This window comes from Hypanus sabinus, chromosome 10, assembly GCF_030144855.1.
Source record: "Hypanus sabinus isolate sHypSab1 chromosome 10, sHypSab1.hap1, whole genome shotgun sequence".
In the NCBI taxonomy this organism is placed as follows: Eukaryota; Metazoa; Chordata; class Chondrichthyes; order Myliobatiformes; family Dasyatidae; genus Hypanus; species Hypanus sabinus.
In genome coordinates, this window is record NC_082715.1 from 101,665,545 (window position 1) to 101,687,777 (window position 22,233).

General features: G+C 40.7%; 1 protein-coding gene across 1 annotated transcript in view; it reads right to left on the reverse strand.

The window, feature by feature from the left end:
* Window positions 1-22,233, reverse strand: part of rngtt (RNA guanylyltransferase and 5'-phosphatase) — a 307,137-nt gene that overhangs the window by 282,057 nt on the left and 2,847 nt on the right. The window contains exons 2-3 of the mRNA XM_059982400.1: window positions 8,189-8,298; window positions 6,278-6,381 (exon numbers count right to left, since the gene is read on the reverse strand). Coding sequence (XP_059838383.1) covers window positions 6,278-6,381; window positions 8,189-8,298 — 214 coding nt within the window. The remainder of the gene's footprint in view (window positions 1-6,277; window positions 6,382-8,188; window positions 8,299-22,233) is intronic.

The window sequence follows — 22,233 nt, forward strand, 5'->3', positions numbered from 1 at the left end:
TTTTATATGCCAAGGTTTCAACCAACATCTGCACATCTCTGATATACAGGCCACTTCCACACTCAAAAATTGCTCTGACTAGCCTAAAATGTTTCACACAGGCATATGTAATAGAAGCAAGAATGGACTAATTCAATGTGCTCAACCATTTAATAAGATTATGACTGATCTGATTGTAACCTCAATTCTCCATTCTAATCAACCCACAGTAGTTTTTCACAACTAACTTATCAAGAAGCTTTGAAAACTTCAAAGACACTGCTTCCCTTTATGACTACTGAGTAGTTCCTATTAGCCAGCTTCTATTCATCTTATCTCCACCAGCATGAGATTCTCCACAATAACTTTTGATCTGGCACCTTATCAAACGCAACCTTGGAATTCTTACATTGTATATTGACTCCTTTACTCACAGCATAAGCTATACTCCCTTAGAGCTCCAAATTATTGAGCAAACATGATTTCCCCTTCAAAAAGACATGTTCTTTTTCCTCGATCTCATATTTTAAGTATTTTAACACTTAAAACATTTTAGCAATGACCTCTAGTATTTTCCCCAAAACAACATATTAAGTGATACACACAAAATGCTGGAGGAACTCAGCAGGCAAGGCATCATCTATGGAATAGAGTAAATAGTCAGTGTTTTGGGCTAAGACCTTTTATCTGCCTGGCCTGCGGAGTTCCTCCAGCATTTTGTGTATTACTTTCATTTCCAGCATCTTCCCTCTCTATGAGTAATATTTACACCTGTAATTTTCTAATTTAATAAAGCCTTTCCTGTATCTAGGGAATTTTAATAAATTAAAGCCAGCACATCAACTTTTTAGAATCTAGGATGAAGTATAGATCAGGACATGAGACTTGACATTCCATAGATTTGAAACACCAACACCCCTGTAATTGGAATTTTCCTGGAGTTCCTCTCCCCCCTTCAATTCCCAATTTATGCAATCCCTGGAATATTAAAAGTAGACTCTCCAGTTATGACTAAAGCAAAGTACCCATTTAATTCATCTACCTTCTCCTTGTTTTCCATTACTAATTTCCAAGGTTTTTTTTTCCTACCAAAAGTGATCAGCTCAAGAAAAGCCTAACTGAGTTTTCATAAGGAAAGGTCTATTGAGTAAGCTCTTGCATGCAAAAGGGAGAGGCAGGATTTAACAGGGTGGCCATACTAGAGCAGCCATTTTGAGAAGGGCTGCTTTAGGTCTAGGTGCAGAGGCTTTGGCAAAGAGGCTAAGCAGTGACAAGGTATGACAAGTCAAAGAAAGGCCTTTCCTCTTTCTTGAAAGGGCTTTCTTTTTTTCTGTACCTTTCTCTTACTCAATATTAACTTCAGAGGTCAAAATTACAGTCAGCAGAGGGGTATGCTCCTCCTTCGAGCTGTGGAAGATCAGGGGAAAGTCAGGTGTCGTTGATGACTACATTTTCAGGAAGTGTGTTCAACTACAGCTCCTCTCAGACCACATGGATCAACTGGAGCAGAAGCTGGATTCACTGACGAGCTTGCAAGAGGCAGAGCATGTTATTGACAGAAACTTTAGGAATATGGTCAGACCTCAGGTTCACCCAGAAAGTTAGATGACCACCAGGAATGCTGGAATCCCTTGAGGTTATTTCCTTCTCTAACAAGTATACTGTTTTGGATACTTTTCTGCTGGGGGGGGGGGGGGGCGGTTGGCTTCCAAGCAAGCAACAGCAGAACATCAGCAGCCAGAGCAGTCACTGTTGTACAGCAGAATAGGTCCAAGTCTAGGCAAGCAGTAATGATGGACGACAGGTTAGTCAAGAGCTTACAAAGGTGATTCTATGACCATGAGCAAGGCTCCAATTTGAAGTGTTCCCTCCTTAGTGCCAGAGTCAAGGATGTCTTTGACACAGGACTTACTCAAAGGGAAGGGTGAGCAGCCTGAGGTCACGGTCTACACTGGTACCAATGATTCAGGCAACCTGAAAGATAAAATGCTCCAAAGCAAATGCAGAGGGTTTGCAGAAGATTAAAGAGCAGGACTTCCAGGGTTGTTATCACAGAATTACTTCCTGTGTCACGTGCTAATGAGATTAGGAGTACGTGTAGCGGCCAGTTCTAACAAACCAATTGCCACTGCTGGCAACCTGTCATAGGCTGTTATCCTTGTATGACACACCCTCCAATCAATCCAATAATGATGTTTCAAAAATTCAAAGAACTGCATTCAATCCTTTCTTAGCAACTGTGTAATTAGGTGGTGTAATTATGCATACTTCAGAATAGTTAAGTGAAATTAAGCAGTCAACAAAAGATATGATACCTGGCAGTCTCCAGAACCAAATTCCCTAAAGTTACAACAGGATAATGATCAAATGGGAAAGTGGAGGAAAGAATGGCTGATGGAATTTAAACCATACAAGAAATCATGCATTTTGAGAAGGTAAGCCAAGAAGGACATACAATGAATGTCAAGGCCCTGGGGAATATTGTTGAATAGAGAAATCTAGAGATTCAAGTTGCCTGAAAGTGGCAACACGGGTAGACAAGGTGGTAAGAGTACTCTATCAGCTGAGGCACCGAGTACAGGAGCTCAGACATCATTTTGCTTCTGTATATGATATTGGTTAGACCTCACTCTGAGAACTGTCTGCCATTCTAGTCTCCATACTACAAGAAGGATATAATAAAGCTACAGAGGATGCAGAAAATACTGACAAAGCTGTTGCTTGGCTTGGATAAGGAGAGATTGGAGAGGCTGGGTCTGTGTTCTCTGGTGCAAAGACAGCCAAGGGGTGACATGCTAGAGGTATACAATACTGTACAAAAGTCTTAGGCATTCCAGAGTTTTTTAATATAAATTTTGTTTTAGTTTATTTTTTGTCTTCTGCATTGCTGTGTCAGTACAAAAGAGTAAATTTTAGATTTCTAAACATACAATTTCCAAAAAATCGTATGCTAAGAGAATTTTTTATATTTTGTTAAAGAAAGTAACATATTAAGCAACCGATGTTTCAAAAATTATTTTGTGATTTTTGTTTAATCATGCACTAGGCTAAATACCTACAAAAAGGTGTTAATGATCAAAGATATCATGAGTTGAATGAACAAAACTGATCAACTGAAACATAAACGAGTATAAAAGGAATCAAATTGAGTGAAAGACACACAAAATAAAAGGTGTGTGGTAGATGTGACAGTTTACTCTTCAAATCATTAATTCTTACACCATGACAAGAGTGAGCATTGCAGCAAGACACAAGATGGTCATCCTGCATCGGCAAGGTCTCTCCCAAGCTGAAATTTCACAGCAGACCAAAATTTCAAGATGCGCTGTCCAAGCTCTGTTAAAGTAGCACAAAGAAACAATCAAGGATGAGGGCCAGAAATACAGTGCTCATCCACAGAAACAGGAAAGAGAAACATTAAACTGACATCCCTCCTAAATCAGAAGTCATCCAGCACTGCTATTAGCTCTGAACTCACAGAAACCACTGGAACCCAAGTACATCCCTTCACAGTCCAGAGAAGCCTTGTCAGAAGTGATCTTCATGGAAGAGTTCCTGGCAAAAAGCCATTCCTCTGAAGTGGAAACAAGACCACCTACCCACAAAAACTGGGGTGCTAAACAATGGCAGGAAGTGCTTGGGACTGACTGGTCAACATTTGAAATTTTTTTGCTCAAACAGGAGGCAGTTTGTTCATAGAAGAGCTGGACAGTGTTAGATAGATGAGTGTTTGCAGCCAATTGTGAAGTACGGTGGAGGCTTCCTGCAGGTTTGGGGCTGCATTTCTGCAAATAGAGTTGGTGATCAGGTCAGAATTAATGGATTCCTCAATGCTGAGAAGAACATGCAGATTCTCATCCTTCACACAATACCATCAGAGGTGTCCGATCAGTCTCAACTTCATTCTGCAGCAGGACAGTAACTCCAAACAGACAGCCAAGGTCATAAAGAATTCTCTTCAGAAAAATGAAGAACAAGAGGTTCTGCAACAGGTGTATGGCCGCTTCAGAGCCCTGATCTCAACATCAACGAGGCTACCTGAAGAGACAAAAGCAAGCAGGACATCCAGGTCTACAAAAAAAATTGTGCATGTTTTCCAAGATGATTGGAACAAACTACCAGCCAATTTTCTTAAAACTGCATGACAGTGTACCTAAGAGAATTGATGCAGTGTTAAAGGTACAGGGTGGTCACACCAAAAATTGATTTGTTTTTTTTTATTGTTAACTGCTCATTATGGTAAACACTTTGATATTTAGCAACTATTCATTTCATTATTTTTGAAAGCATCTTTACTTCACAGATTTTTTTACATGTGCTTAGGGCTTTGTAACTGTGTAACATTACAAGAAGCAGAGATAAGGTGGATACCAGAAGTCTTTTTACAATGGTAAGTGTGTCTAAAACTAGAGGGTTTAAGTTTAAGGCAAGCAAGAGAGAAGAGGTTTAAAATGGGATTCAAGGGGATATTTTTTCCCAAGCAAAGAGGAGTTGCTATCTGAAATGAGCTGTCATAGATGATGGTAGTGGCAAAAACATTAACAACATTTAAGAGGCATCCAGAAAAATGATTAAGCCAGGCAAGGAGCATTGGAATTAATGGAAGCAAGTGGGGTTAGTAAAACTTTGTGGCCTATTTCTCTGCTGTACAACACTATAACTCTCCATAGGACCAACATTCATCTTGTTAAGTTAACTGTCTTTTCAGAAACTCAGTATAATTTCTGGATATCCTTGTGCTCTATTTTTTCATAATTATATTTGTCTTCTTTTTTTGCAGAACTTAAACATAAAAAAGAGGAGCAGAATTAGACCATTCAGCTCATCAAGTTTGTTCCATTATTCAATCGTGGCTGATTTATTTTCCCTCTCAATCTCATTATCCTGCCTTCTCCCAGTAACCTTTGATGTCTTTGTTGAACAAGAACCTATCCATATCTGTTTTAAATATACCCAATGACATGGCCTCCACAGCCATCTGTGGCAATGAATTCTAGGCCTTTCAATATTTGGTAGGTTTTAATGAGATTCCTTCATTCCTCAAACTCCAACGAGTATAGACAAGGAGCCATCAAACACTCCTTGTACATTAACCCTTTCATTCCAGGGATCATTCTCATAAATCTCCTCCAGGTACTTTCCAATGACAGCACATCCGTTCTTAGATATGAAGCTCTGAATACTCCAAATGCTGTCTGACCAACGTCTTAAAGCCTCAGCATTACGTCCTTATTTTTAATATTCTTCTCTTCCAAACATGAATGCTAACATTGCAATTGCCTTCCTTACTATTAACTTTGTGCACTGGGACTCCTAAGACCCTTTACAACACCGATGTCTGAATCTGCTCCTTGTTTAGAAAATAATCTATGCCTTTACTCCTTTCATCAAAGTGCATAACCATACACTTTCTTACTGTATTTATCTGCCACTTGTTTGCCCATTCTACTAATCTGCTCAAGTCCTTTTGCAGACTCCCTGCTTCCTCAGCACTACCTGCCCCTCCAACTACCTTTGTATCATCCACAAACTTGGCAACACAAAGCCATTAATTCCATCACTCAGATAACTGACATAATACATGAAAAATAGTGGACCCAACAACAGCCCCTGCGGAACACCACTAGTCACCAGTAGCCAACAAGAAACCATTTATTCCCACTCTTTGCCTTCTGCCACTTAGCCAATCTTCTTGGCTATGCTAGTATTTTTCCTGTAAAGACATGGAAAGTTTGATTATGCTCTGTCCAATCTTTTGACCTGCTATCCGTATTTGCGCAAATCTTATGCATTTGATACTATTTTGAACGTTTTTCAGTGAAATACAAACGGCCTGTCCTCTCATAGAATCTTCTGTCTTTGTAAAGTTTTTTTTTCGCAACCCGTTCCTTAGCCAGTCTTAAGCAATATGGGCATCGAAGGAGAGAGGAAGAGGAGAGCCACCCGCAGTACTACTGATGAGGCACAGAGGGCCTCAAGATGGCTGTGGCTCAAGAGAGGGGAGCCATAGAGTCATATGCAGCCAGCCATCTGGGCACAAGCTGGGGTCTGATCAGCCCTGGCTGGGTCACCTGGTGGAGGATGTATGATGTTGAAAGACCCAAAACACCCGATGATTCCAGGAACATCACTGAAGGTGTGCCCAGAGACATCAGTAGATGTATGTACACTGAATTATTCTGACCCTGAATACATACACATGTACTTGTATACACCCACACAAAAAAAATCTTTTCTACCATTTGTGCAATTTCAAAGTCCAAGATAATGTAACTTCTCCAGATAGGTTCCTACTCACCCTTTGCACTGTAGTTTAACATATTTAATTCCTTCTTTCTCTATTTCAGTCCTATCATAAAACCTGCTTGTGTTTGTTAAATCAACCAGGAGTCCCATTTTCACCTAAAAAGAACATCAGAAACATAAAAAGTGTGATTAGGTTAATCAGGCATTCCACAATTACTTGTAAATTGTAAATGTTCCATAGAAATAACTGAACTTCTACCCAATGTTAATAAAAAGAATGATTAAGTGTACATCACTGTACTCTGGGAGAAAATTGTTTAAATGCAAGGCACAAAAAAGCTTCAGACAAACAAATGGACCCTCCCACAAATCCCTCCCTTCACCTTCTCATATTCCCTGTCAGCTGGCCTCCAGCCATACTGAATATCTGCCCACACTCCCAGATGCTTTCCAACCACAGCACACATTAATCCATTTCCCCCAAGGCACACCATCCACATATTTGGTCACATTCCCACCACACTGCTTCCTCAGACATGGCTCCTGAGCCTTGCAATTAAGAACACAATCAGAATCAGGTATAACATCACTGGCATATGTGGTGAAATTTGTTAACTTTGCAGCAGTGCAATGCAATACGTAATAATAGAGACAAAAACTAAAACACAGTAAGTACATAATATATATTAAATAGTTAAATTAAATAAATAGTGCAAAAAAATGAAATCAAAAAGTAGTGAGGTAGCGTTCATGGATTCAATGTCTATTTGCAGGGTGGAGCTACAACGGTGCTTACGACTCCTTCAGCACAGCTGCAGAAACAGCTTAATTTCTACCTTTGATGTCTCTCTTTGTCCTTTTCAGAGTGGATGGGGTTGTGTTAGAGACCTTGACCTGGAGTTACACTCAGATTTCAGTTCTTTGCAGTGGTGGGACCAGCTCCCAAGAGCTCATGACCAGCTGTTCTTTGAAATCTCAAGGACATGGCCCAGAAAACGAGCGCGCCTTTGGTGTTCAGAGGCTTCACAACACTGTGGATGAGCCGACTCAAAGCCAGTGCTGCCGACTGAAGCATCACAAGAGGAAACAGAACATCAGGAGCAGCGGATCAGCTGTTGAAGGCTCAGCACTCAGCGAATCACTCTCTCTCTCTCCCCTCCCACCCCCCCCCCCCCCCCCCCGTTGGTGGAGTAGAGTTTGTTGCCAATTCTTGAGTTGGAGAACTCGGAATGAAGCAGCACGACAGACTTTATTATCACAAATCAGTAAGTTGTTTCATTATGTCTCCCCTCACACTGTGAAAGCGGGACACTTCTCTTTCCCTTTATTCTGTGGTTTGTCAAATTGTGAGATGAACAATTAGTTTTTGTTGTACTGCAGATCATGGTCTCTCCTAGGGGCTTTGCTATTGCTGACTTTGTGAGTGCAGGGTGCTGAAGTTTTTTTTGCGGATGTGGGTGGGGGTGAGGGTGACGGAGAGTCGTTGCTTTGCTACTGCTTGTGCGTGGGAGGTGCGAGTAGGGGGGCTTTGGCATTCTAACATTTTGGGACACTTCTGTTTTCATGGATGTCTGTGAAGATCAAGAATTTCAGGATGTATGTCGCATACATTTCTCTGATATTAAATGGAACTACTGAGGGGAAGAAGGTCTTCCTGAATCGCTGAGTGTGTGCCTTCAGGCTTCCGTCCCTCCTTCCTGATGGTAACAATGAGAAGAGGGTATGTCCTGGGAGGTGGGGGTCTTTGATGACAGAAGCTGCTTTCCTGAATCATAGCTCCTTGAAGATACCTTGGATACTATGGAGGCTGACACCCACGATGAAGTAATTTTACAACTCTTTGCAGCTTGCTACAATCCTATGCAATAGCCTCCCCATTCCAGATAGTGAAGTAGTGTTCTCAACCTGTATCTTACCATGTACACAATAAACTTGATGACATACTGTATACTTAGTTACTTGCCTTCAAACTCTTTAAATAATTTGACAGCATACTTGGATGGAATCGATTCTCTTCAGGAACGTAATCATCATATCTGGATCCCAACATAGTTTTCAAAGGTAAAAATTTTCCTGAAAAACAATTATAGAAAACCAAACAAAGTCATTTGTCTATCAAGTTGACACATTGAATCACATATTTGATCAGAGCGAGGACAGATTATTTTATGGCCATTTCTTTTCCCCTGAAACTTTGTTTATGATTGGAAACCTCAGAATACCAACATTTTAGCTATATCCAACCTACTATTATTTTCTTTTACCAATTGTCAATGACCTTTACTAGTCTCTGATCACACAACCTCCACCAACCAAAGCTCTCAATTATTATTCCAACAAAACATACACCATCTTCTAGTCCTGCATCTGTTCCTGCTTTTCTCAGATGTTTTAGTAAAAAAGATCAGTTATATTTGTCACATGTACATTAAAACATCAGTGAAACAGCAGGCAAAAATCAAAGGTGGAGATGAATCAGCATATGGGAGGGAGACTGAAAATCTGGCTGAGTGGTGCCACAACTACAACCTTTCACTCAATGTCAGCAAGACCAAAGAGCTGATTGTTGACTCCAGAAGGAAACAGAGGTCCATAAGTCATTCCTCATTGGAGGATCAGAGGTGGAGAAGGTCAGCAACTTTAAATTCCTCAGGTTTATTACTTCAGTAAATGAAATGTTGTCACAAGAAAGCAGCATCCATGATCAGGTAACCCCACCACCCAGGAAACGCTCCCTTCTCACTGCTGCCATCAAGAAGAAGGTACAAGAGCCTCAGCACTCACACCACTAGGATCAGGAACAGTTACTAACCCTTAACCAAACAGGGCAACTTCACTCAACTTCACTTGCCCCAGCATTAAAATGTTCCCACAACCTATGGACTCACTTTCAAGGACTTTTCATCTCATGTTCTCAATGCTTATTGCTTGCTTGCTTGCTTGCTTGCTTGCTTGTTTGTTTATTTATTTATTTATTATTTCTTTCTTTTTGTATTTGCACAGTTTGTTGTCTTTTGCGCACTGGTTGAACACCCAAATTGGTGCCGTCTTTAAATGATTCTATTATGGTTATTATTCTAGTATGGATTTATTGAATATGTCTGGATCATCTACTCCACAGGTCTAGTGAACATGTTACAAATGTCATCCGTTCACACAGCACAGAAGCAGGCGCTTTGACCCAATGTGCCATCAATTACCTTTCAATATTTTCATTTTGCAGAATTGTGCCAGCTTTTTATGCTTAGTGTTTCAAATAGTCAGCTAAAAAGTTACTTCAACCATCACTCAGCAGAGCATTCCAGATTTCATACACCCCCAATTGGAGAAAGTTAATCCTCAAATCCTTTCTAACTCTCCTATCCCTTACCTTCAAGCCAAAGCTTTCTGGTCAAAGACACTTAAGGGGTAAAGTCAGTCTCAGTATCTAGCCTTATAATTCCCCAGCATCCTTAATCACCATAATCCCCAATCAGATTCACCTTAAACTTCTCTACGTGAACAAAAACAAACCCATTCTATACAATCTGTCCTCATTTCTGGAACACACCAGCCCAAGTAGCATTCTAGTCAATCTCCTCTGCACCCTCTAAAATGCAGTCAAATCCTTCCAATAGATTGATGACCATAACGAGGCTTTATGGGCACAACTGAGGAATAAGAAAGGTATAACCATGTTAATGGTATTATAGACCATCCGACAGTCCACGGGATTTAGAGGAGCAAATTTACAGAGAGATTGCAGGCTGTTGCAAGAAACACCAGTAGTGATAATTGATCATCTTAACTTTCCACATATTGACTGAGATTCCCATACTGTAAAAGGGCTAGATGGGAAAGAATTTGTCAAATGTGTTCTGGAAAGTTTCCTTAATCAGTATATATAAAGTCCCAACTAGAGAGAATACAATATTAGATTTCCTATCAGGAATGAGACAAGGCAGGTGACAGAAGTTTGCGTAGGGGGACACATTGTATTGAGTGATCCTAATGCCATTAACTTCAAGATATTTATGGAAAAAGATAGGTCTGGTCCACAGGTTAACATTCTGAATTGGAGAAAGGCCAATTTGGATGATATCAGAAAGGACTGGCAACTGTGGATTAGGATAGGTTGTTCTCTGGCAAAGGTGTACTTGGTAAATTGGAGGCCTTCAAAAGTGAAATTTTGAGAGTACAGAGTTTGTATGTTCCTGCCAGAATAAAAGGCAAGGATTACAGATTATGCAGGGATTCCCAACATTTTTTATGCCATAGACCACTACCATTAACCAAGGGGTTTGTGGATCCTAGGTTGGGAACCCCTGGATTAATGGAACTTGGTTTTCAAAGTCCTGGTTAAGGAAAAGGAGATGCATAGTAGGAACAGACAGGCAGGAACAAATGAGATACTTGAAGAGTATAAGAAATGCAAGAGAACACTTAAGAAGGAAATCAGGAGGGCTAAAAGAAGACACAAGGTTATTCTAGCAGAGAATTACAGAGTAGGTGGTGTTTTCTGTCTTGAAATTGGGGTGGATAAATCACCAGGGTCTGACAAAGTGTTCCCTTGGACCTTGCGAGAGGCTGATGCAGGAATTGCGGGAGCACTAGCAGAGATATTTAAAACATCGTTAGCCACAGGTGAAGAGCCGGAAGATTAAACAATAGCTAATGTTCGATTGTTTAAGAAACGCTCTAAAAATAAGCCAGGGAATTATTGACAGTGAGCCTTACATCAGTAGTAAGAAAGTTATTGAAAGGTATTCGAAGGAACCAGGTATATACTTATTTGGATGAAAAGGGACAGATCAGAGATAGTCAATATGACTTTGTGCGTGGTAAGTCGTGTCTAATCAATCTTATAGTTGTTCATGGAAGTTACCAGGAAAGTTGAAGAAGGGAAGCAATGGATGTTGTGATAATCCCATGTGGAAGGTTGGTCAAGAAGGTTCAGTTGTTTGGCATTCAAGATGTAGCAGTATATTGGTTTAGGCACTGACTTTGCAGAAGAAGCCAGAGAGTGGTTGTAGATGGTTGCCTCTCTGACTGGAGGCGTGACTAGTAGTGTGCTGTAGGGATCAGTGCTGGATCCATTGTTTACTATCTGCATGATAATGTGATAATCTGGATCAGTAAATTTGGGGATGACACCAATATTGGGGTTTTCTGAATAGTGAGGAAGACTAAAGCTTGTAGCAGGATCTGGAAAATTGAGCCGAGAAGTGGCAAATGGAATTTAATGCAGACAAATGTGAGGTGTTGCACTTTGGGTAGAACAATCAGGATAGGTCTCACACAGTGAGCAGTAGGGCACTAAAGAGTACAATAGGACAGAGGGGTCCGGGAATACAGATCCATAATTCATTGAAAATGGCGTCACAGGTAGATAAAGGAAGTTTTTAGCACATTGGCCTTCATAAGTCAATGTATTGAGGACCAGAGTTGGGATGTTACCGGGTATGTTGAAATTGTATAAGAGATTGTTGAGGCTTAATTTGCAGAATTGTGTGCAATTTTGGTTATCTACCAACAGGAAAGATGTAAACAAGGTTGAAAGAGTGCAGAGAACATTTACAAGAACATTGCCAGGACTTGAGAATCTAAGTTACAGGGTAAGGTTGACTAAGTTATGACTTTATTCCTTAAAATGTAGATGATTAAGGGGAGATATGATCGCAGGGTATAGATAGGGTAAATACAAGTAGGCTTTTTCCATTGAGGTTGGGTGAAACTACAACTAGAGGTCATGGGCTAAGGGTGAAAGGTGAAATGCTTAAGGGGAACATAAGGGGGAACTACTTCACTCAGAGGGTGGCAAGAGTGTGGAACGAGGTGATAGCACAAGTGGAGGATGACAGAGCAGGTTTCAACATTTAAGAGAAATTCGGATAGGTACATGTTCAAGAAGAGGTTTGGAGGGCTATGGTTCAGGTGCAGGCTGATGGGACTAGGCACATGAATGGTTCAGCACTGAATTGATGGCTCAAGGCCATCTGTAGTGTTCTACAACTCTATGACAGCAACTACTATTCCAGCTAGAGTCTAACAAAAATTACCTTGCTTACTACAGCCACCTTGCTTTCATATTCTATGTCTTGGCTAATGAAGTATCGTTCATAACCACCTTGTCTGCCAGTCCTTCTGCCGCCACAGATCCTTGGACAAAGGTCTCTCTGTTCCTCAGTACTTCTGGTGGTTTTCCCAAAATACCTGTTATTTCTCTGCTCATAGGATGTACAATGAGTTCACCAATATTGTTCTATAAAAAAATGACAATCCTTACTCTCAACAGTACCACCAATCCATATGTATTTTGCGAACTTTCTATGTTCACATCAAGATCATTATTACAGTACGTAACAAAACAGCAAAGGCCTCAACTATCTAATTGTCCACTAACATTGTCCACAAATCTTCAATCTGATCCATTTTCTTTTTGTCTTGGGTAGTTCCTCTAAATTGAGGATTATTTGATTCTCTACAAATTCTGAACTGGCTGTTGAGGTGAATCCAGGATTGAGACTGTGCTGCAGATGGGGAAGGAAGTACTTGAATGGGTAAGGTACATTGGAAGTTTTGTACAGCTTCTACCATTAATGTTAGTACTCTGCATGTCCCCACAGATGAGTTGCTTCATGTTTTTTCTCCATTTTGCATCAGGGTCTGTATAGAAATATGCTTTTTCACATCAGGTCCACACCAATATCAAACACCCATTTATATTAACTCTACACTAAAACCATTTTTACTTCTCATGTTCCCAAAACCTCTCCCTAAAATGCAACAATAATTTATAGTGTTCAACTAACCTATAATTTGCATATTTTGGTTGGTGGGGCTCATCACCAACAACGATGAGATGACCTACAGCGAGGAGGTGGAAGAGCTGAAGACTTGGTGCCAGACAAATAACCTCTTTCTCAATGTCAGCAAGACAAAGGAGATGGTTATCAACTTCAGAACTCGCACTCATACCCCTTGTTACATCGGTGGCACAGTAATGGAAACTGCAAACAGTTTCAAACTGCCGGACTGCACATCTCGTATAACATCTCATGCTCATAGAATAGATTCCCACACAATTAAGAAAACTCACCAACACCTCTATTTTCTGAGGAGGTTGAAGAAAGCTGGACTATGTACATCAGTATTAACAATCTTCTGTAGATGCACAGTAGAGAGCGTCCTAACATGCTGCTCACTGCATGGTACAGAAACTACACTACTGTGGGCAGGAAGGCTCTACAATAGGTAGTCAAAACTGCCCAAAGCAACACCAGCATCAGCCTACCTACCATCAAGGTCACAGATACAGAAAGGAGCCAGAAAAGAGCCCAGCAATATCATGAAGTATTTCACCCAACCTGCTCAAGGACTGAGGAGGCAACGTAGCATCCACACCAGGGCCACTTGACTCAAAAACAGTTAATTTCCCAAGCACTAACACTAATCAGCACCTCCACCAACTAACCCATCCTTCCACACACCCACCACCACTACTTTATCATTCCCCTTTCAGAGTCACCTATGTACAGATACTCATGTACTTAGCATCAAATTATGTACATACAATAAGTGTACAAGCTATCTTATGTATTTATGTTTATTTTTTATCACTATTCTTTATCTTACTGTTTATTTGTGTTGCATTGGATCCAGAATAACAATTATTCCATTCCCCTTTACACTTGTGCACTGGAAATGACATGGGACAGTCTCAAATTTTGAAATGGAAGTACCTAAAGGGATGAAACCCACCTGGTCACAAGGGGAACAGGCACAGGACTACATTTAAATTACCGAAACTTGCGAGGCAGCAACTCTACTACCAGTGCAAATGTGCCACGCAGTAATCAAAGGGGTAAAATGCCCGTTATAGAACAGAAGAATAAAAGCACTTAAAACAACATTTGGGGGTTACCAGCTACAAAAGTACGGTTAATAATTCAGAAGGTTTTCTAAGAATGCTAAGAAAATATCAGCAAGACTTACAATGACTTCAAAAGGTGTGAATCTTCAGAATTAGTTAATCACAGAATAAACTAAACCACAAGAGATAAACAACAATAAAGACACTGGCTATCTAGTTCAACACACACATAGTGCTGGGGGAACTCAGCCAGCATCACTGGAGGAGAATAAACAGTCAACATTTTGGGCCAAGACCAAGGATTGGAAAAGGAGGTGGTAGAAACCAGAATAAGATGGGGAGGAGGGAAAGCAGTATAAACTGGCAGGTGACAGGTAAAATCAAGTGAGGGGGAAGGTGGGTGGAGGAGGCGGGGGGTAGGTGAAGTAAGAAACTAGGAGGTTGTAAGAAGCTATCTGGTTGTAGTGAGATCAGGAACAACGGACCCAATTTAAAATGTTTCTGAGGGAATCCAAGGTTTCAACAGCCCGCTGTTAATTATAATAAAAGATAAACAGAAAGCCTAGATTAAAACAGACATGAGACTGTGTCCTGAGTCCCCTCCTCTACTTCCATGCTGCCACACTGCTCCAATCTGCTGATCAAGTTCACAGATGACACAACATTGATCAGCCTTATTTCTAGTGGTGATGAGACAGCTTACAGAGGAGAGGTTGACACCCTAACACAGTGATGCCAAGATAACAACCTCTCCCTCAATGTTCAAAAAACAGAAGAGCTGATTGTGGATTGTAGGAGGAACGAAGACAGGCTCGGCCCAATCAACATCAATGGGTCCTGCAATCGAGAGAGAGTAGTTTCAAATTCCTCAGTATACACATCACCGAAGATCTCACCTGGACTGTATACACTGGCAAAAAAAGCACATCTTCTCTTCCACCTCAGGCAACTGAGCTCCCAAATCCTCAAGACCTTCTACAGGGGCACCATTGAGAGCATCCTCACTGGTTGTATCATCAGTAAACACGAGTATACTGCAGATGCTGTGGTCAAATCAACACATACAAACAAGCTGGATGAAAGCAGGTCGGGCAGCATCCGTTGAATGGAGCAGTCAACACTTCGGGCTGAGACCCTTCATCAGGACTGAAGGAGGAGAGGGCAGGGACCCCATAAAGAAGGTGGGGGGAGGGTGGAAAACCAATCAGAGGAAAGATCAAGGGGTGGGGGAGGGGAAGCAGGAAGGAGATAGGCAGGAGAGGTGAAGAAGGAATCTAAGGGAAAAGCGCTATGGGTAGTAGAAGAAGGTAGAATCATGAGAGAGGTGATAGGCAGCTAGAAGAGGAGACAGAGTGAAAGTGGGATGGGGGAAGGGAGAGGGAGGGAATTACCGGAATTACCCATCCCACTTTCAGTCTGTCTCCTCTTCTGCCTATCACCTCTCTCATGATTCTGCCTTCTTCTACTACCCATAGTGCTTTCCCCTTAGATTCCTTCTTCACCTCTCCTGCCTATCCCCTCCCCCACCCCTTTATCTTTCCTCTGATTGGTTTTCCACCCTCCCCCGACCTTTATGGGGCCCCTACCCCTGCCCCCTCCTTCTTCAGTCCTGACGAAGGGTCTCGGCCCGAAACGTTGACTGCTCCTTTCAACAGATGCTGCCTGACCTGCTGAGTTCGTCCAGCTTGTTTGAATGTGTTGGTTGTATCATCGCCTGGTACGGGAAATGCACCAACTTGATCACTGGGCACTGTAGTGAGTGGTTCACGACAGCCCAGCGCATCTGTGGACGTGAACTTACCTCCATGGAGGACACTTACAATAGCAGGTGTGGAAAGAAGGCCTGGAAGATCATCAGATTCACCAGTCACCCCAACCATAAACTTTTTCAGCTGCTTCCGTTTGGCAAACTGTACCGCAGCATCAAAGTCAGGACCAACAGGCTACGGGACAGATCCTTTCTACAAGCCATTAGACTTATAAATTCACATGTCTACACATTGCAACAGAGTCATAATGCAAAGTTGTTTACTCCCTCACATTATGGAATGGATGTAAGATTTAAATAAATACAAATTCAAATTAAAACCCCAGGGGAGATGTGAGGTTCTTGTTTGAATCATCAGGAGAATTCCCTGTAATATCTTGAGAACCTGGAAGCACTGTGAAAAACTACTGTCAACTCAAAGTAGGAAGCCAGAGTCTAGGACTTGAAACAAAAGGGATATCACAAATTTGAGACTGATAACCTTATGTCTTGACAGGTAGTATATGGCGCAGGTTATGAAAGTTTGTTCTTGGACTCTGAAAATAATCATTTGAATAACACTAAGTATCGCTTTCAACAAATGAAATGTTCCTAATATTTAATAGGTACAACACCCATTCCAGTCAGCAGGGATGTAATGACCCTAATCTATCCTCCCCCCAACAAGATTTTAGTAATATCTTCTAATCATTTCCTTTATCCACCTCAACCTCTTCTCATGATGGCCATTGCAGACAATGTAGCCTACCCATCTGAGCCCCAATGCTGGTAAAATTACCTGAGAGATGACATTGACACTTATCCTGCCAGCAGATTTGGAGGATTCTGTGGCAAATATATTGGCTGTACTGATCATTCAGGAGGTGAGGCAGGTATAAATGGCGCCTTAGTAAATCGTGACCTGTTTGCAATCTTGATCTTCATACATGCATTGCTCCACCCTCAGATGGCCGAAGACTATGCTATAGCATTGAATGCATGACAAATTTCATGTGATGTCTATCTTCATTGAGAAATGGCTACAGAGAAAAAAAACATCCAAATCCTTTCAAGGTCAGAAGCAGTGCAGTACAGGGGCTTTGTAGATATTTTGTGCAAGATCTATTCTCTCATTAAACAAGCTGACAATAAACTGGAGTTCAGCCACCAAACATGCACAAACCCAAACACTGCTTGTGTATTGTACCTTGACAACTAATATTAGAGAGACCTCTTTTCTTAAGTAGAAGCAAAGTTAAACAGTTTCCTATTTTCCCCATAAATTAGTTTCACTCCAGCAAACATCTTTTAAGGAGCGGTGCATGAGTTCATCTCCCCAAGATTGAGAAATGTTGGGACAATGATAATAGTTTTGCTTGATATCAAACTACGGTGAGAATGGATCTATTGGGAAACTTAATTTCCGAAGGTTGGCAAATGTAAGCAGGATGTTCTTAACTGACAGAATCAAAAGCCCTGTCAGGACAAAAATAAATACCACAACTGGATTTATCTCCTTTCTTGCAGATTATCACAATTAAGGGTACCTGAGGTCTACAGAGTGTTCACCTCTTCTTGGTTACGGAAGATAAGGCTGGGTACAAGACAGAAACTAGTCACCGCCATATTTAGAACTGCAGCAGGAGTAAGGTCTACTCCCACGACTTCTGACTTTCAGTTGACATATGGCCTCATTGACTTCTTGTCAGTTTGAAGTGCTGCTGAAGCTTATCCAGATAGTTTGCTATAAGGAATCATCAAGAGACATTGCTGAGAAGTTTGAAAAATATTGAACTATCCTTTCTGAACTCTTCTGGTCTTGGCTAGTATGGAACTTTGGAGGGATAGAATGGATATTCTTGACAGCACTGAAGAAATCAAACATCAGAATCATCAGCAACTTGTACAATTTCCTATGTTTTTCCCACCCATTCTTTCTTCTTCAAGTCACAATTTTTCACTGTCTTCAAGAGATGTTTGTTTTCCCAAAGGCAGGAATTGTATTTCCTGGTTATTCTCAAAGTAATCTTGGCATTTTCTAGTAGTTAAGCAGCAATTTTCCCCTCACAGGTGCTGATCATTGTGGACCTCAAGGCAGTAAAGAAATTCTGTAATCCCTATTATCTAAAGGTTAACAGTAACAACATGAGGTATGGTCTGTGAAGATCTATCATGGAACCTTGCAGAAAAATCTGTAATTCATGGAGCAGCTCTTAAGCGACTGGAAAACCTTCACCGTAGATACAGCAAATAGCTGCACAAAGAATAATCCTGAGAATATGACAACATCAGGCTTACTCATGTTGTTTAGCTTGCATAGTGTCCAGTGCTGTAGCTTTATCATTTGGCAACTCTCTTTTAGGAATGGATGGCACTGTTCCAGTGTGCTCGTCTGCATTCCTCATCGAACTGTCATTGGCTTGATGGCAATGAATTAGAGTAACAGAAGCTGCCAAACATTGTTATTGATTGTGACTGAATGCAATTCTTCCTCTGCTAATGGCCCATGGTGCCTCATTGATGCCCAGATCTGTTTTGTGACAATTTCTTTAACACTAATGTACCACACATGAAAAGGGTATCCTTCATATTAAAAAGGAGCATCTCTCATAAACTGTGGTCACACTTAATGTCAACATAAACAAATGCATAATCAACAAGTAACAGCTAAGGGTGTTTTCAGACCAAGTCTGGCAGTTATGTCCTTCAGGACTCAGTCCCATCAAAAACTTACTGTGGTTTGCTACCCCCAGTATTTCTTCCAAATGCTGTTCAATAGATTCATCACCCAAGGGAGGACACTAGGTGGCAATCAGGAAATTTCCTTGTTGATGTATTACCCGCTGCCAGACAACTTGGAATGGGTATGTGTGAGACCAAGGGCCACAACTACCCACCTAAGTACCATTTAACAACCACGCCTTGTCTACCTTTCTTCATGCAATGGGAAATATCCTGGAATTATGATAATGAGGTCTGGCACATCAGCTATACAAGGTATAATTCTGTTCATTTAATCACAGAACATTATAGCACAGCACAGTGCACCAACCTCTTAACCTGCTCCAAGATCAATCAAACCTTGAAGATTGAAGAAGAATATTTGCAATCTTTGCATTACTGACCTTGGCTTTTAGACTATACTACCTCACCTCCAGAGATAGATAGATACTTTACTGATCCCAAATAAATTACAGTGTCACAGTAGCATTACAAGTGCACAAATAAGGAAGAAATAATCCCATTTCAACCCTCACTGAAGACTGCATAGATTCCAGGAGGAGTTGGAAATGGCAAGGTGAATTACTAAAAGGATCAGGTCAACCCATGTCTACATTTGGACCAATTACTGCTAACCTTATCCTGGCTTCTTTCATCTTCATCCATATATTAAAATGAGATCATAAGATTGTGAACCTATGGAATTTTCCACTGCAGAAAGCAGTAGATACTGAATCATTAAGTACATCCAAGACTGAGATTTTTCAACTACAGGCAGCCAATGATTGTGAACATACAAAATAATAAACAGGAATAAGAATGAGAGTTAGGGCCACTCAAGCATGATCTTTTAATAACCTGACCCCTCCACCACCTTCTACCTGATTGCTATTAATGACTTTCAGTTTCCCTATAGTCTAACCTCTCTTGCAAAATTCAGTATCCATAACCCTCTGGGGACAGAATCTCAAAGATTGACATTTATCAGAAAGAATTTCTCCTCATCTCAGGCAGTGGCCAACCCCTTTTTCTGACATTGCCAGAATTGCCTTCTTTCTCATTATCACAAGCATCATCCTCAGACATTCTGTTGCATCAATAATTTTTAACATTTCAATGAAACTACCTCTCATTTTTCTTAAACTCCAGAGACCATTCTGCTCAACCTTGCCTTACAGGTCAAATCAGTCAAGCAAGAGATCAATATTTTGAACTTACACTTAAAATGCCAATTCAGGTAAATAAAGAGACTGAAATTGTATGAAATACTTCCTTCTCCTTGGCAACTAAACAGAAGTCCCACTCTGGAAGGGACAAATATTAACTTTTATATTCAACCCATTGCCAATGCTCTGCTGCTAAAAGCATGTCTGGATCATGTCCAATCTTTTAAGTAAATACCAATTTTCTACATTTACTCCATACTACATAATTCTCTACAATATAGTAAAATCTCCAATAATCCATCATCCAGTTATTCGGAAATCCTGACGATTTGGTGCCTGGCTAATTCTAGGCTTGGATGTGAGCTGGGTCTCCAGATTTTAAGCAGGGTGAAACAGCAGAGGTAGGGATACAGAATGAACCAATAGCCAGACTTAGGGTGCAGAACAATTGAAATCAAAGAATGGGTAGCTTTGCAACCAGAATCTAAACTTTAAGTCCTGCTCCTTTAAACTCAACAAAGTCACTGGAAATGTTATTGTGCTATCATGTAACATGTTAAAATATGAATGAAAAATATATTTAAGATATTATCTGGAGTAACAACCAGTAGAACAACATGCAAATCTCATAAAGTACCAGATTATTAGATCATTACAATATCTACCAATCTCCATCTTAGATAAACACACTGAGTGAGCCTCTGAAATTCAGGTAAGAAGAAATTTCTTCTCATCTGAGTCTTGTAAGAGTGACACTTTTTTTTCTGAGATTATAACTGCTAGTTCTAACATGCTAGCCAGAGAAAACATCATACCTGAAGCCATCCTGTCAACTTCTATCATAATTTTACATGTATCAATGAGATCAACATTCACTTATTTAGAAGAAAACACTGGTTTGCTCTGATTAATCACTCCCAATAACAATTCAAGTCAAGTCACTTTTTATTCGAAACAACTTTTTTTAGGACCATGGTGCTACATAAAACAATACAAAAACTACACTGAACTATGTAAAAACAACACAGAAAGAACTACACTAGACTACAGCCCTACCCAGGACTGCATAAAGTGCACAAAACAGTGCAGGCGTTACAATTAATAATAAACAAGACAATAGGGCAGTAAGCTGGTGTCAGTCCAGGCTCTGGGTATTGAGGAGTCTGATGGCTTGCAGGAAGAAACTGTTACATAGTCTGGTCGTGAGAGCCTGAATGCTTTGGTGCCTTTTCCCAGATGGCAGGAGGGAGAAGAGTTTGTATGAGGGGTGCATGGGGTCCTTTATAATGCTGTTTGCTTTGCAGATGCAGTGTGTGGTGTAAATGTCTGTAATGGCGGGAAGAGAGACTCCAATGATCTTCTCAGCTGACCTCACTATCCGGTGCAGGGTCTTGCGATCCGAGATGGTGCAATTTCCAAACCAGGCAGTAATGCAGCTGCTCAGAATGCTCTCAATACAATCTCTGTAGACGTGATGAGGATGGGGGAGGGGGGGTGGTGGTGGAAGATGTACTTTCCTCAGCCTTCGCAGAAAGTAGAGACACTGCTGAGCTTACTTTGCTATTGAGCTGGTGTTGAGGGACCAAGCCCCATCTCAGGAATTAATCTGACAAACACTCACTGCACTCCATTCACATTTAGCCAGGGAGACAAGGCCAGTGCATTTTCTCAAACATATTCTCATTGAGGGCTGTACTGTTGATGCAGTGAGATTTTTTATTGCAAGAGAACTTGAGTACAAGTATAATGACCAGCATATACTTTGCCTTCCTCATGACCTGGTGTATCTGCACATTAACTTTCAGTGACCAGCCAACCAGGGACCAATGAATTAATTTCCAGCTCTCACCATGTTAAAAAATTCCATTTTTAAATTTTATGATCAAATTCTCAAACCCTGACCCTAACCATAATCTCATGTTCCAACTGCTATGCTCTCACCCACTTACTTACAGGGAACTACCATTTGACCTACAGCCCATGCCAGCCCCTAGCAAAACAATCCATCAGTCCCATTCCCATTAGTTCCCCACAATTAATTCTCTATCCCTATCAATTAGTTTTTAATTCCTTCATTATTTACACCAACAGGCAAGTTACAATAGCTAGTTAATCTACAAACATACCATTTGAAGGGAATCAAATCAATCTAGCACAGACTCTGAAATCACAAGAATGTGCAAACTCTGACAGAGCTTCCAAAGTCAAGATCAAACTTGGATGCGTGGATGTTAAGCAGCAGCACTGTAGTGCCCTTAATCTATCTATATCATCAGAAACCTTTCCATATTCCCCATACAACTCAAATTGAAACAAGAAAATGCTATAAGGACTACAAGATAATTAACTTCTTTTTTCATTGCACAATTCTAAACCTAATAAAGTCCATTCTGTGGTTGATTCCTCATCAAAAATGCTGTGAAATTACCCTCCATACTATTGCTGATAATTTGGTTTACCCAGTCTGTGTCAAGTACTTACATCTCACATTTTCCTGAATGATGCTTTGTTCAACATTACTA